General features: G+C 40.3%; 2 protein-coding genes across 4 annotated transcripts in view; one reads left to right on the plus strand and one right to left on the minus strand.

The window, feature by feature from the left end:
* smc4 (structural maintenance of chromosomes 4) overlaps positions 1-9,479 on the minus strand; it is a 24,099-nt gene extending 14,620 nt beyond the window's left edge. The window contains exons 1-9 of one of the 2 annotated variants that reach the window (XM_086035673.1): positions 9,250-9,479; positions 8,011-8,189; positions 7,206-7,396; positions 6,491-6,682; positions 5,447-5,623; positions 3,529-3,693; positions 2,563-2,690; positions 2,268-2,408; positions 1,484-1,634 (exon numbers count right to left, since the gene is read on the minus strand). In XM_086035673.1, the coding sequence (XP_085891799.1) occupies positions 1,484-1,634; positions 2,268-2,408; positions 2,563-2,690; positions 3,529-3,693; positions 5,447-5,623; positions 6,491-6,682; positions 7,206-7,396; positions 8,011-8,179 (1,314 nt within the window). In that variant the 5' untranslated portion in view covers positions 8,180-8,189; positions 9,250-9,479. Of the gene's footprint in view, positions 1-1,483; positions 1,635-2,267; positions 2,409-2,562; positions 2,691-3,528; positions 3,694-5,446; positions 5,624-6,490; positions 6,683-7,205; positions 7,397-8,010; positions 8,237-9,249 lie in introns of both variants that reach the window. The other variant, XM_086035672.1, reaches the window with a different exon arrangement.
* A 358-nt stretch (positions 9,480-9,837) lies between these two features.
* ift80 (intraflagellar transport 80 homolog (Chlamydomonas)) overlaps positions 9,838-16,538 on the plus strand; it is a 46,871-nt gene continuing 40,170 nt past the window's right edge. The window contains exons 1-5 of one of the 2 annotated variants that reach the window (XM_086035675.1): positions 9,838-10,131; positions 10,306-10,372; positions 10,538-10,761; positions 13,419-13,529; positions 13,662-13,730. In XM_086035675.1, the coding sequence (XP_085891801.1) occupies positions 10,338-10,372; positions 10,538-10,761; positions 13,419-13,529; positions 13,662-13,730 (439 nt within the window). In that variant the 5' untranslated portion in view covers positions 9,838-10,131; positions 10,306-10,337. Of the gene's footprint in view, positions 10,132-10,305; positions 10,373-10,537; positions 10,762-13,418; positions 13,530-13,661; positions 13,731-14,393; positions 14,494-16,538 lie in introns of those variants that run through there. The other variant, XM_086035676.1, reaches the window with a different exon arrangement.

Consider the following 16,538-nt stretch of genomic DNA (forward strand, 5'->3'; position numbering starts at 1 on the left):
TTCTCTCCATCTCATTTGTGTCAAAGTGCATGCGTGAAATGCACATACCTGGCACCTCGCTTGCTGAATGTAATCTGTTCAATTGCGGCGTTCGGACGACGAGCCCTTTATCATACGCGCAACCGTGTGACCATAATTGGAAGTGCTGATGTAACAGCCGACCAGGAAGTACAAAGTGAGGCTTTTCCCACTGGTTTACAAAATGTATCTTTCATTGTTACAAAAAAAAAAAAACAGTCTTTGCTCATTTTAAAAAGACAAACAAGAGAAGACAAGATGTATTTTTCAGTGTTAATAGAGTAAATGCGCTTTATGTATCAAGGCTTCCTCCATTGTCCTCATGCTGTTACTTGTAAATAGGTCCGCCGTGCTGTGTTGCGCAATATCAATGGCTCTGGCTGGAGGCGGGCACACAATTAGCTGGAGGCAGGCACTTCGCAATTTTGAATGCAGGAAAACCCCTACTGTTATGAACGCACAAGCACTGGTCGAGAGTGGCACTGCAAGTGGGGTGTTTTGTGCCTGGGGTTAACTGCGGGTGAAATGTGAACGCTGCTGTCGGGAGTATAACACAAGCCAGGCCATAGTTGACTCGCGTGTAGCAGAACACTGCTCCCCTGAGGGGCTCTGCCTGCCCTTACCCCTCAAATCAACACATCACCACAGCACTGCCACTGTATGTGCAGTACATATGTATACAACGTGACACTTATCTGAATTGTTTGTTAGTCCGTGTCCAAGCATGCGTGTGTGTGTGTGTCCATGACGCTGGTGACATGAATCCACTTGTCTGGCACTTCACAGCCCCCTAGTGGATACTTTAGGTGGGCTACTTCTTGCTGCCTTTAAAATGTGATTTATAGCGTGAAACGGTTTTATGTTGTTTTTACAAGAACTCTGCAGTTTTCCGACTAAGAAAAAATATGACGAATTAAAGCAAGGCTCTCCGCATATAGATGTTAACTTTTTATGGACTAGGGATGTTTAACAGGAGCCATGTAGCAATTAGTTTACACTAAGGGGCCTTATTTTTTTTGTATTACTGTAAATGAACCACGACCTTGCAATTTCTAAGAATGGACTTTTTTCTTTTTAATAATGAGAAATGTGTGAAGCTATACAAAACAAATTTTGCATTTATCAAATCATTCTTTCCAAAGTGAAAAAAAGTATTTGTAAAGAGGCTACCAAAAAATATGATTATAGTTCAATTGTGTAGTTTTGTCATGGCAACGTGAATTTAATTTGACAATATTACAATGTCTCAGTGCCCTTACTTTGCTGGCCAGAGGACAAAAAAAAAAAAAAAAAAAAGAGCGCTGTACCGCTGCTTGAATCATAGTGGAAATCTGTGTCTTGTTGCATTTCTACCGATAACATGAATGTTGCGCACATGAACAGTGAAATACTGGAGACCAATAATGTACCAGCTCTAATGAATCAATATAGAACTGAATGAAAACAATTTAAATGGCCCACACACCTTTTCATTATCCTTCTCCAGCTGCTTCTGCAACTTCTTGTTCTTGCTTTTAGAATGTTTGATCTTCTCACGCACTTCAACGTCTTGCAAGTCTAGCTGGGTGAACGTCTCCTTCTGGGTCTCAATGTACTTACTGAGCTTGTTCTGTTTCCTGGTGGAGGAACATTGTTTTTTAACTGGATGAAAACACCAGTATTTAAAAACCCTCACACACACACTCTTTTTTAAAAATACAATTTTAAAGGAAATAGTCAAGAGGAACAACTGTAGGACAGTGGTAATGCCGTATTAAAACCCATTCAGTACTAGACTTTTTCAGACCCTCTGTGAAATGACAAATATGTAATTGGGATAGAATGAGTTAAGGAAGAAAAAAAGGTATTCAGAATTTAAGTTTTAAATTGTATTTAATTCCGGGAGATCAAATTCTACAGAAATGGAAGTGTAATTTTCCCTTCAAGAACAAGCATGGTAAATGGTAATGGTAAATGGGCTGTCACTTGTATAGTGCTTTTCTACCTTGGGTACTTAAAGCGTTTCACACAATGTACCTCATTTACCTCCTGATGACGCAGCATCAGGAGCAACTGAAGTTTCAGTACCTTGTTCAAGGATACTTTCAACATGGTCACAATGGCCGGGGATCAAACCCACAACCTCTGGGTTAAGAAACTACCACTCTACCACAGAGCCATGCCACCCCAAACAAGCCAAGTAATAAACCTAAGATTAGAGGGGAAAAAAATACATTGATAAAAGGGTAACAAAGAGCAAAACGTCTTACTTCTCCACATTTTTGAGCTCTTGATTCATTTTCTCCATCTCTTGTGATATCTTAGCAGTTTTCTCTGTGAGTTCCTTGTTGTTCTCCAAGATGTTCTGCTTCTCCTGCTCTTTATCCACCACACGCTTTTGCAGATCATGACTAATGAACAAGAACAGATATCAAGGGGACAAAATAGCACAGAGAAGTTACACCGGCCAATCAGATACTTGCATTTCCTTTTACTGGATCATATTGGATGTGATATGTTTGACTCTGCATAGAACACAAACACATTAAGTGCTGGTGTACTTACACATAATATTGGCAGAGGTGACTCTTTTGTTTGAAGATGTCATTTTCCAACGTGAGAAAGTCCACAGCTTTGTTCTTTTCTCCCTCAAGAGCCTTCTTCTCCTTCTCCACGAGCTTGACTCGGTTGAGCTATGGGGAGCGAACATAACCACTTAACATCAAGCCACAGACCACATGCATTAGCAGCATATTTACAAAAATAATACATCGGAACTGGCAGAGTTCAACACAATGTTGTGCGTGACGGTCTTCCAAATTCACCCCCGCCCCACACACACGAAATACTGTAATGTAATGAACTAATTCAGACCCAAAAGTGTCACCGTTATAAAATTGTGTTAACTGTACAGGCGTTTTGAGTACCTTTTTAATTCTTATACAAGTATAAAAAGGTAACCACTCCGTAAAAAACAAAATTACTCATTCTTTGAAAACACTTGACACATAAGGCGTTGGCAGATTGATCATGTCACCGAGTTGCACTATTGTAGGTATTGCTGGACTCGAGAAGTGCTGCACTCTGTAAAAATTTTGTTTATGCTGATATTAAATTAATTTTATTGCTTATATATTCTACTGAGAAGGCAGACACTTTTCTTGTTAGTGGAAGTTGCATTTTTGGTTCTATGGTGATCATGGCACTTGTACGCTTTCCCTACACTGGTAACCTCCAAGTGCTCCTGCACCCTCAAACCCCCCAACCAACCCCCCCCAAATACTAAAATAAAATAAATAGAATTGTATTCTTTTTGCTGAACTCAAAACACATTCAACTTTAGAGGTTCCATTGTATTTTACACCATGTCATATTATTCAGGCCAAGCAGTAACTGCTGAAGTAAAAAAAAAAAAATCATATCTTGTATTATCTGTCAAGATTGCACATAAACACACACTCAACTCAATGTGAAACTAGAAAAACTCGAGACACGGTAAGAATTATGAATTAATGAATCTGGATAAATCACCTTCTCCCCTCTCTGTTCATTAAGCAGTTCAATTCTGTAGGCCAGGGTTTGGATGGGCTCCTTAAGGCGACAGGAGCCGATAATGTCCTCCAGGAACTCCAGCATTCCCTCGTCATGATCCGTCTGACCTTTGGGCTTCATCATGGCAATTTGCTCCACCTCACCCTGAGCTCAAGCAAAGAAAACACATATTGTATCTAAGAAGGTGACTTCAGTATAAATAATCAGTAATACAATTAATAAAAAACAGAAACTAATAGAATTATTGACTGTATAGATTTAATATTGCGTCGTCAGACACAAAATGCTTATTTATACAATTATGCACAGGGGACAAAATGTATATTTTTACCCATTAAGTGACAGTAACAAATGAATTGTGTTACAAAGTGGCTGAATAAATTATTGAATAACATTATTATTAGCATTATTATTTTAAGTAACAAATGTAAATATCAACAAAATGTACTATGTGAAACAAAGGTCTTATCAAATCATGTGTAAATTAATTCTTGCCCCTTCAAGCTCAGGGACATTTTTCTAGTCCAAGATGATGTTTAATTATAAGTTAAATTGTATCCATTTGATAAAGGACAGCCTTGGGTCCTTTACGAGCTAAACACAAATTTTAAAACCCAAATGGCTCTGTGTGTGTGTGTGTGTGTGTGTGTGTGTGGGGTGTGTGTGCGTGTGTGTGGGGGTGTGTGTGTGCGTGTGTAAAAAAAAATTAAAAGAAAAGCGGGGCGCAGCTCACATCTTACTTTTATGTATAAAAATAAAAGAGAAGCCAGCAGAAGACAAAAAGCCCCCATGTCATCCTGCTCTGACCAGTGCACTAAATAGACAGCTTCCCCTTAGCCAGAGGCCTGGAAAAGTGACCTTGGAGAACAAGCCTAATCCTCTTCCCATAGCCATGCAGCCATGTCACAGACAGAGCTGAAAATCTAACATCCAAGGACAGCAAGAGTCATCATGAATACACACGCATGCACACCCCCACACACCCCCCACACACGCACACGCACACACACACACACACACACACACACACACACAGGGGGAAGTAAGACACTTGTAAGCAACCAGCAAACCACAAAGGCACAGTGAAGGGTAAAAAGTGAATATTCACCAGAAACTAGCGCACCGTGTAAAACAATTAGAATTCCAGCTACAACACATTGAAATCGGCCATTTGGTGATACTCTGACACGAGCCATCACCCCATGAGCCTCGAGTTAATCAGTAATAATGCTTGGGACACACATGTAACACAATCACAGCAGCACAAGCGTGACCGGCAAACTGATTCAAACTAAGTTCAACTACATAACATTTTTTGAAAAAGATTCATTAAAAATGCTAAAAAGAAAAGAAAAAAAAAAAGCCAAGACATACAGTCATAGAATTACCTATATTGACAGAAATTCATGTGAAAAATGAAGTGATCGAGGGCGTTTGATCCAGCCACACTGAAGCAGCACTGCTAATACTGGGGTTCGTCTATCACGCCAATATTTACGTGCTGCTAAAGCGTGACAGGTACAGGATGAGAAATCTGACAGCCACTTTTTAATAATTAATTCATCCAAACTCCTCCCACAGAAGGAAAACAAAAAGCGTTGATAAAATCATCATGTGGATTAAAAAAAATTGCATTTCCTTAAAATTCTAAAGCAGCAAATAATGGTTCGCACTATATGCACATTGTATCAAACCATGATGCGCTGCTATAGCACTCTAAGGGTTGTAGGAGGGCACCTTCTTTGTGATAGAAACAAGTCCATTCCACAGACCAGAAGAGCAAGGAAACGTTTGACTGCATGAACTGTACGAGTGGGAAATCTCACACAGAATGTAATGTCACAGCCAGGATGAAAAAAAAGTCAGCATTACAACTGGGAAATAAATGTCAGGTTACCTGTAGGATGAGAAATCTATTGTGATCCAAGTCGATGCCGTGGCTTCGAAGCAAAGTGCCCACTTCTTTGAATGTGGCTTTTTTGCCATTGATATAGTATGCTGAAGAATTGTCTTTGTTGGCACTCCTGGAAACATAGAACTTGCTGTTGGGGATAACTTCGTAGTCATCTCCTTCCTGACTCAGAGAGGGAAGGGGGAGGGGCAGAAGACACATAGCAGTTTAGGCCACAACAGCTTTGGAGAGAATCAGACAGCTACCACATCAAAATTCATTCATATGAGAGTGAAATTATATATACATATAAATATATATATATATGGATGACTTATTACTAATTAAAATCACTAATACAACATTATGCTATATTGTACATCTTGAACAATACAAAAACGTTGGAATAATATTTTTCATTTTACTGAATTCATTCATTTTACAGTCAAGAGAGTTGAGTTGTGTACAACACGTTTGAAGAAGAAAAAAAAAAGGCAGAAAGAGGAAGTGATCAGATGAGAGGTTTAAAGTATCAAGACATAAAACAATCATTCTTCAATTCAAAGTCAATTTTATTTCACTTTATTATAGAAAACAAAAATGATAATTGTGTTCCAAGCAAAAAATAAAAATACACCCCTCTGCAGGAGACTAAATATTACACATAAGACAACTTTTGAAATTACTTTCCATTTGAAAGTTTGTGAATTGTAATTACTCTTTAATTGAAACAGCTACTTTGGTGATATTTACAAACGCCAACAATTAAACAGCCTGAAAACAACAGGGTAAATTCTTAATTTTTTCTTTTTTAAATAATAGGAATGCTCGAGCAGCATATGAATGGTGTGCGACTGTGTGTGGGTGTTAAATGTTACTTCCCTGACTGATATGTGTCCATGTTCAGTCATTTATGTACTAAGAGTTTGACAATATTAATTCAAAGAAACTGGCTCAAAGAAATTGCTTTAAAACACAATGAAAAATATTTCAAACCAAATTTGGAAAGTATAGTGAGTGGATGAGTGTCTGTACTGTATATATTTTTACCTTATCAATAATCTTTTGAAAATGCACCTCCACAGTGCAGCTTTGCACATCCTTGTGCTCATCAGAACTGTGGATAAGCACCGACAGCTTTTTCGATCGAATCTTTTGAGCTCTGTATCCAAACACAAATAGCATGGAGTCGATCACATTGGACTTGCCACTTCCATTTGGACCAATGATGCAAGAAAAGCGCTGCGGGACAGGAGAGGGTTAAAAAAAAATGTGGAAAAATTAATCACATAAAATATTAGCCGATGTAAATGTGAAAACTGATTTTTTTTTCATTTACACAGTCCACACCACATGATGGCTATGTGTGTGTTTTGTGTGTGTGCGTGTGTGTGTAGTCAGATTATTTTTCCCCCTACATATATTTTTAAAATGGTCTGAAAATGTGAAAAAACTATTTGCAAAAATCCACACAAGTCAGAATAACTTCAAAGATGCACAAACCAAATTAAAAAGGCACAATCATCACTTTTCTACACAGTTTAAAAACTGTTTAAGAAATACACAAAAATGATGATGCAGATTGGAGAACAATAAGTGTAACTTTTCTGAGTCTACCATGACACATATGAACATTTGCATTACAAAAGACACTCACCGTGCCTCCAAATGTCAACACAACGTGAAAAACAAAACGTGTCATACAGGGCTCAATTATACGTGTGCTTGTAAATGTATGGGTTTTTTTTTTTTTTTTTGGTCGTACCTTGTGAAAGGGCCCCAGAATCTGCTCTCCTGCGTAAGACTTGAAGTTGCGATTGACTAAATGCGTTATCATGAGGCGAGGAGCACCAGGCTCATTGGTCATGGCTGGGGGCGGGGGTGGAGGGATGCTACCGAGAATCTCCTCCAAAGAGCGACTATCAACCGCCTCGGCAGCCTCCCCGACAGGCGGATCTGTGGCACAGGCAAAAAAAAAGAAAAAAAAAGTACAACTTTTATTCCCCCCCACCTGGCAACTGCGTGCGCGAGGGAGCGCTTTTAGGTGGGGGAGGGGTGGCGGAGCACAAAAAAACCCCACACACAAAACAAGTTATAGAGACGACAAGGCTCCTCTTAGATTTGTTTTTCTTTTTCCTTGTTCGTGACAGAGTGGCTCAAAATCGGGAAGGGGGGCGGTGGGACAAACTCGTGTTTTGTTTCCAACATAGCAAAAGCCCCCCAACGACCTACCCAAACAAGCTACGAGTGGCGCATCCACAAACAAACTACAATGACACATTATTGACAGAATAACAAACTTACGACCCTCGCGTGATCTACTACCAAGTCAAAAGAACATGAACAAATTTACCAGTCAACGTGGAACACTCGACGCCTCAAATGAACATTTATTGATTACCGGCGAACCAAAACTGACAAAAGCAGCCATTATAATAACAAGGGTAGGGAGTAGAAAAAATTAATGACGCTCCACAAATAGGCCACAAATACCACCGAGTGAACACAACTTGTTTTGGGATTGAGACACGCATACACACAAGGAGAAAAAGCAAGCCTTTGTTACTTGCCAGTTGTTGGAGGCGGTGGTGGTGCCTTCCCTCCCTGGCCATTGAAGCGGCTTCCTCGCGGGGTTCCGTCCAACTCGTCCTCCGAGTCATCCTGCTGCTGCGACCCCCTTCCTCCTGCTGACTTGGAGGCGGCGGCCGCTGTGGAGCTCTTTGCACTTTTAGATGGCATGATTTGAAGTCTGAAGGAGAAGGGGTGGAGGGTGGAATGGGGGTGGGTGGGGGTCCACTAGAAAAAAAAAAAAAAAAAGGTGGGGGGCATATCGGTGAGTGGGGTTGAGCCTGTCAATTTCCCTCATTTTTTTCTCCCAAGTACTGATGGCCAACATTCATTTTCGGTATTTTTCCAATCAGTTAGTAAAAGTAGCGTAATGGGATGGAATTTTAATAAATTCGCCAAATAATTTTGATTGCCTGCTCCAACAGTAAAAACTACTCTATTACTATTACTCGAAGCACATTTTCTTGTGAAAATAGCACTACTGCATCTGTTTTAGCAAACTTTTTTGTACACATATCCAAACTGGCAAAACTCCCAAAAATATATTTGCGTGGAGACCCACTCACTAGTCAAGACAATGTAACATGCTAACTTAAACAAATAGCAACGTTGCAATTCTCTCTAATTATACGCAAACTGGTTAAATAAGCAACCCAGTAACAGCGATTTGACCTCCCTCTGAAAAGCTACAGACTAGTCGAGTATCTTAGGATGCGTTTTTTTGCCACGTACCTACTTTATTTTCACGTCGCTACATTTACTGTTACGTGCCTCGGCGATTGTAAAGTTAGCTACGCAGCGAACTTTGAGATAACAAACGATGTGGAAAGATTGGTGACGAAGCAGTGTTATTGGCCGCGAGTTTTAAAATCTTAGTGTTGATTACAAGTAGACTTAAAAGTTAGATTTCGACTTGAATTGTTTTTTTTTCCGCAAGCCAAGCCGACCGATCTCGTTTTAAAGTGTACATATACTCGAGCATTCGCTATACTAACAGCCAAACTGGAAACTGCCGTGTTGCTTTTAAGATGATGAGTTTCTAAACGTAAATTAAAAAGCTATGTGAGCATTATAGCGTCGGGCGACAGAAGCGGTCTCGGTTAACATTGCGCATTTGTGCATTCCATAATAATTTGGAAAAGTGTCGCCGGGTGAACAAAAATCAGATTTTAATTTCACTAACTTCAGCAAATAGACGAAACCCGGCCACTTAGTTATTTTTCGCGGGCTTCTTAGTGTACCTTCCGCAAAATCTTTATCAAAAGTCGCTTCCACGCTGTAAATACCGCTTGAGAAAAATAGCGGCGAATCCAAAATTAGTGAAAAATAATCCAAAAGATTCAGCTCGGTGACATGACGAGCGGCTCGTCGACTTCAAGAAGTCCAACTTGTAAATGGCGCCTAAACTGAGCTGTCGAACCACATTCGTTACAAACTGACGCAAGGCACCATGGACCGTTCAAAGGGCAAAGGAAAAAAATTCAAAAAAAGGGGACGAAGCCAACTCTGCCTTGCACTCCCTTCGCAAACCAAAAGCATTCGTCCAGAAAGCTCGAAACGCCGCCGCAGTTTAAAATCTCCAACATTATAGTGCTGTTAATTTTTCCACGTTTTGTTGTCTGATGAAAAACTTTATCTTGCTTTGTTTAGGTTGAAATGTCCACTTGTTACGTGATCAAAAAGTCAACAACTGACACCACAACACAACATATACTTAGGTTTTATTATTTTCTGTGTGTTTTTTTGTTTCAATTGTATTTTAAATGCATATATTTCAGACAAATATTACGATATGTGTCACACTATTTCGAAATGTCCGTTGTTAAGGAAGTGACTTTGAACTCTCGCGAGATCTCCGCCCATGAAGCCGCGACGCTGACCCAGATGAATGGCTACCAGTGGCTATCTGCGATTGCAAACGGAGTCGGCAAGCTTGTCGTCTTGACGGCACAGCCTGTTTTCTGGACTATATGTGACTTGGGGATCGACTGCTACCCCGCGGTGACGTTTTTCTAACGACAGAACGATGACCATTTTAAACGGTAGCCCGAGCTAACGTTAGCATCACGTCACAGCTGAGACTCCGCCAACATAAGGGGATTTGATATTCGCAACAGAGTCAGGTAACGTAGCAACTACGCTGGTGTCGTCCACTCACTGTCAACGCCGCAATTGCACGGCAGCAATTACCTCACCCATTTTCCCAACTACTTATGATAAACAGATAATCGTGTCCTATGCATGATCATACCGTCACAGGTAACATGCTGTCAATAAATGTCTGCTTCCTTGTCTAGTTTCACAGGGAATAACGACACAAACGTCTACAATGCGATTGAAAACATCGCTACTGAAGGAACCTAAACATATCCTTTTTCTGACTGTGCTTTGCATTGATGCTGATTAATGTGCCTAAGCAATGTCAAGATCTGTCTGATTGCGTGAGTGACTTAAGTACTACTGTGCTCGATTCCACACATCTATTATGCTCTACTAATGTGATTTGACAATTTTCCTTAACCGTAGCTTACATAGAGAATTAGTGAGCTGCATTGGCTGGACCACAGCTGATGAGTTGTACTCCTGCAGTGAAGACCACCAGATCCTCAGGTGGAACCTTCTGACCAGCGAGACCAGTCTGGTGGTCAAATTGCCAGAAGACTTTTACCCCACTGACCTGCACTGGTTTCCCAAGACTGTTGGGGGCAAGAAGCAGACACCAGCTGAGATTTTTGTGCTAACCAGCACTGATGGCAAGTGTTTTATTTGTATTTTCCACAGTATAGCGCTAGCCCGGTCACAGATTTGAGTGAGTCTATGACAGTGGACTGGGTGATAGGAAGAGTGCACCCTGGGCTGGTCAGCAGTCACAGGGCACATATAGATAAACAACCATTTCCATTCGGGTTCACACCTAAGGATGATTTAGACCAGGCGTCTCAAACTTGAAGCCCGGGGACCATTTGCGGCCCCCTACATTTAAGGTTGATGTCAGTGTGACCCCCATGTTTTTTGCCATATTGTTGCCCTGTATATTTTTTGTTTATTTTTTTAATCACTTATAGGCTAACCTAGATCAGGCTCATAATAGCTTTCAGTATAACATAATTCTAAAGTGACACCAAATAAAAGGAAAAGATATCCTGGTAATGAGTCCCAGTCATGTCTTTTTCAAAATCTGCCATGAAGAGACAGGTTGGTGACAAGAAGAGCCAATATATAATACACGAGACAGAATGTTTTTTTGTTGAGCATAGGGCGTAACCCAACATGTCTTGAATGCACAGTGAAAGTTGCGGTGCTCAAGAAATCTGATGTCATTTCTCAACAAGACGTGCTTTGAAGTATGCCAAGTAACAGGTAGGGCTGGGCGATAGTGCCTAAAAATAAAATTCAAATTTTTTCATACACACACACACACACAAAGAAATCCCAGGATTTTATTTCCCCATTTTACACCAGTCTTTAGTGTTTATCAGTGTTGTTTTAGAATTATTTGGGTTTATACGGAATCGAGAGTGTCGACTGCTGTACCTAAACTCCTTTTGTGGAATATTTGCAGCCCAAACACACCCATACTCTGTCTCAGACATGTCCAGCGCCGGTTCTCAAGGGCCGCTTTCCTCCCTGTTTTCCAGTTCTCCTCACTGCAACACACCCGATTTAAATGACCAGCTCATCAACAAGCTCTGAAGAAGATTGATAACAATCATGAAATTTTAAATCAGGTGCGTTGCAGCAGGGATAGATGGGAAAACAGGCAGGACACCGGCCCTTATGGACCGAGTTTAGACACCCCTGCTCTATCTCCAGTGGCCCCCACATATTTTAAGTTTGAGACCTCTGATTTAGACTCTTCAGTGAACCCAGCATACACTTTTTTTGGATTGTGGGAGGCTGCAGTACCCAGAGAAAAACCATACAAGCGCAGAGAGAAGGCCGGAACAGGAGATTGGAACCTGAACCTCAGAACTGTAAGGAGACATGCTAGCCAACATGCTGGCTACTAATGTTTTAGCTCACTTATTTAATTTACACTGATTAACTGGTAAACATTTTTAGAAAATGTTTTCCGGTTTGCCTCAAGTGTTTTACACTCACTTTTGTTTCTGAATTTAATATGGATATTTTTGTCATCCCTGATCATAATACATAATTACAGAGTTTAACTGCATACTTGCATAATTGTATCACATAAATCAGCCTTTATAGCCCACAATCCAACATGGTGGTTCAGTAGCTACCCGGCGGTGCTGCAAATCTACAAAAACACAATGTAATGCCATCAATTTTACACAACAAAGCAGACATTAATTACAATGCCTCCACAGAAACTGAAATATGTGCTTGCATGATGAATAACAATTATATCGCTTATGCCATTATACCAGAAAACCTTGCCCAGGTTGCACGGGAAAACCTGCAACTCCACCGAAGGGCCTGAGTCGAAATTGTAATCTAGACCACCTCGACTGTGAGGAAGGTGTGCTAATGTGGTTGAACAAGTCCCATGTTTTTATTTTGCTTTCAGTGCTAATTCTGTGTTGACCCGTACTGTAAAATGACTTAACAAGCGCTGGCTGTCTTCAGGCTACATTAGAAACAAACACACAGAATGTGGATGTACTATTATGTCAGGCAACATGTGGTCAGAATACTAATAACAGTGTAGGGTTGCATAAGCACACCCCCCAAACTGAGGCAGCAATTTTCCCTGGCAGACTAGTGAGTCATGAAAACTACTCGTATTTACTGCTGCAACTTTCATTTTTCTTTCTGTCCTTCTTTCAGTGTCACTTTTATTTTTAAAATATTGTATCTAATACGTTACTACACTGTTGAAATATCAACTAGTGCATTTGCAGTTACTCTCAACTTACTTTAAATTTACCCTGAATTCCTTGGTGATTGGGCATTATTGTCCACAAAGTCTTGATGATAGTAATAATTGAACAGTCAAGCTTTGGTGGATTTTATAAAGCAGCAAAACTTTTATATTCCAGTTTACTTTTCAGAAACAACAAAATAGACTGGTTTTCAATGTATATTTGTTATTTTAAAAAATAAAAAAGAATAATACAGTGCACTTTTGTCCAAATTTAGAAATGAGTGTGGTGATGTGATCATTTTCAATTTAAGGCCGTTGGTAAAAACACAATCCCACAAAGTACATTTTCAACCAGCTCTAATTCCACTCATTTATGCTTTGAGTGTCACTTAGCCTCAAGAAAATAAAATCTTCCATGCTTCTGTTATCATTTGAAAAATATAACCACTGTTGTTTATGAAATAGAAAAAAAACCTATTCATTTTCTTGTTTGAGTCCCATTTAATTTCTTCATGTACTCTATCTTGAGTAGCGAATATGTGCACCCAACCTTTACATAGGCCTTTCCTGCTGTCTATGCAGGGAAGTTTCACCTTGTGTCCAAGACGGGGCGAATTGAGAAGAGTGTTGAGGCTCACAAAGGAGCTGTTTTAGCATGCAAATGGAACCATGATGGGACTGCTCTCATCACAGGTAACAGATAAACAGGATTAACAACTAAATCCCATTTAATATTAAGTATTTGATCAACTTGGTATAATATTACAGTGGTGGTCAAATTGAAGCTTGGTGAAATATGTAATTCCTTTTTTAACATCCATTTAGCTGGAGAAGATGGTCAGATCAAGAACTGGTCCAAAAGCGGCATGCTGCGTTCAACACTAGCAAACCAAGGTAAGATAGCGAATACAGATTTGAAGAATTAGTCATTTGGTTGAAAGCAATTTAAGAGTAAACATTATAAAAACAATAATTATATAATAGCAGCAGGCTATTTTTGCAGGTTCTCACACAACTGCCTGCTCTCTGTCATGTTCAAAGCATTTTTTTCAGTTGGCGTTTTAACCCAAACAGATTATTCTAAAAAGCAATCAGGAAGGAAATGGTTAGCCCTTGATTGGCGCTCCTTGACTATGCTCATGTAAGGCATGTCCGCACGGGCACAAAACATTTTGGGCTGTGCTGTCAAACCCTAAAGGTTGAACTCAATCTGTTTGAGGATGCTAGTCGACGTCAGATTTTTTTTTTCATACTTGTTTTCAAAACAATTGTACACCATAGGCAACTATGTAAATCAATATAATTTAATTTCCAACGTCAAACTCTTGGCATAATAAAACCTTAATTTACTGTACAGGAAACATTTTAAGTAGCGATGCACTGATACGATACCAGTATTAGTGCTGATATTATGTTTCTGTATTACTTATATACATACTTGCAAAAACCCTATGATACTACAACACCTGATACTAGGGGTGTAACGTTTTTTGTATTTGTCCCGTACCGTCTCGGTACGGGCTTCACGGTTCGGTGCACGCAGTCATACGACGTATACGCCTGATGGGAGAAAAAAAAAAAAAAAGACCAAGCGACCGCCACATTTGTAGTTCAACTGTGTGTCGGCGTTGTTCGACCTCCGTGCGGTATGTTGCAGGTAACACTTAAAAACATGCTGTAACGAATTGGGTTATCTATGTTGTGGTCGAATTTGTGTTTTGCCGAGTTTAATGAATGCATCGCGGAGCTCGCTGGTTGGGAGGGGGTGCGTGCGAGTGAGGAGGAGCGGAGGACGAAGGAGAGGCAGCCGTGACACTTTGTGAACGTAACGGTTGTTGTTCTGTATTGGCGTCAGCTGCGGCCCACAGTAGCCGGTTGGACTAATAAAATGCGTTAATTAAACTACGTCTGACGGCGTGTTCTTGGAAGACGCTACAATGCTAACACATGTAAGACGGCATCACGCCGATACAATTACCGGTGATAGGAAAATGGAACACGCTCAACACCAATAACGTATCCCCGCTACTTTTAAGCAGCCTGGAGAAGTGAAAGCAGACAAAGCCAACGATATTTGTAATTATTGAAGCACTCAGCATATACATAGCAACATCTATGTGCCCATATGCTTTAGTCTAGGAGCCGGGCTTCAAACGTTTATTAAACATGCCGGAGCCCCGTTACAATGTTCCATCCCGGGCGCATATTAGCAAGACCGCGGTCCCTGTCATATACAATCGCACAAGAGCCGTGGTGGAGCATGGGCTGTCCTCTGCTGCGCCGTAACTCTTAAAATGAAGTTAAAAGTTACAAGTTGGTAAGTGCTACCTGACTTTATCTGCAACCTCATTCTATCCAAGAAACTTCTATACAAGAAAAGGTGTTTTCCTGTTTAATCTTTTTTATCATTATTATGAACAACCCTAATGCGCAAGTTTTTAATCTATTTTGTGCGTTTGTAACGGAATGTTTTTTCCTTTATAGCAAATTGAATTGTAGCTTGCTCTGTTAAAACTCAATTTAAAAAAAACAAACTAGACTTATGCATTTGAGATTTATTGCTGTACTGAACCTGTACCGAACCGTGACCCCCATATCGAGGTACGTACCGAACAATGACTTTTGTGAACCGTTAACACCCCTACCTGATACCCTTTGCCAGCCTTTCGTATACTATACTAATCATATTTCTTATACAGAAAGATGATATAACAGTACTCACAGACACAGAATAGCCAACTTTTTATCGCAGCTTTGCCGAAATGTTCTTCTTTGTCTTTTCATCAAATCTGCATGCGTGCACCACACCGCCAATGTGCATTCCGTTCTTTTTATTACTGATGTAATTTTAGCCATATTGTACTGAGTAGCCAAGGTAGAGACAAGTGAAACCCCTTCCTGTATTGTAATAGCTTCCATTTCCTCTTCTGTGATCAGAATCACGCATGTGTATTTAATGCTCACTGAGCTTAAGTCTCATAAGATTTGTTTTTGTGTAACTTTTGAGACAGAGGGGAAAAAAAGAAGTATTTTCCACTCAAGATCAGACGTTGATTCGATCCTCCACTCCTGTATTCATTAATACATCTTAACGCTTCAAACTTTTGCTGAGATTTCATAAAAGCCTCACCAATACAATACAATATAATACAATACAATACAATTTTTGTAGCGCATTTCATAACAGCTAGGGCTGTAACAAAGCACTTTACAATACAATAAATAAAACAAAAACAATAAATGGCTGTGGTACATGCATGACCTGCTGGGTAGTGGGATGCTGAACAGAACCACAGATGTGTTAAATACCTGGATAGAGACTCACCGCTGCAAAGATGTGCCTTCCTCGAAATGGCTCTTAGATGACTGCAGGTGTTGCTGCACTTCAGAGCCCCAAAAGTAGACGCACACGCACACACTTGCTCCAGGAGCAAGCTGTGGTACATCGTTGTGTTGGTCTTGACCTATTTTTTTTTGCTCTTAGATTGCATTTAAAACAAGCAAAAGTTAGTAGCTTGTCTCAGCCCCCTCTTGTTCCCTTTGTCAGGTTTAGATCATGTGACCGGTTTGTATTTGTGAGAAACCACACGCACCTGGAGCGGGGTTAAATGTCAACCCACACTCCACACGTGCATATCCACAACCCCAGCTCGTAAACGCGCGCACACACTGATGTCTGTTCTGCAGAGGTTAGCCAGCTTT

This window comes from Filicampus tigris, chromosome 7 (genome assembly GCF_054856515.1).
Source record: "Filicampus tigris isolate MCC_2025a chromosome 7, RoL_Ftig_1.0, whole genome shotgun sequence".
NCBI classification, from domain to species: Eukaryota; Metazoa; Chordata; class Actinopteri; order Syngnathiformes; family Syngnathidae; genus Filicampus; species Filicampus tigris.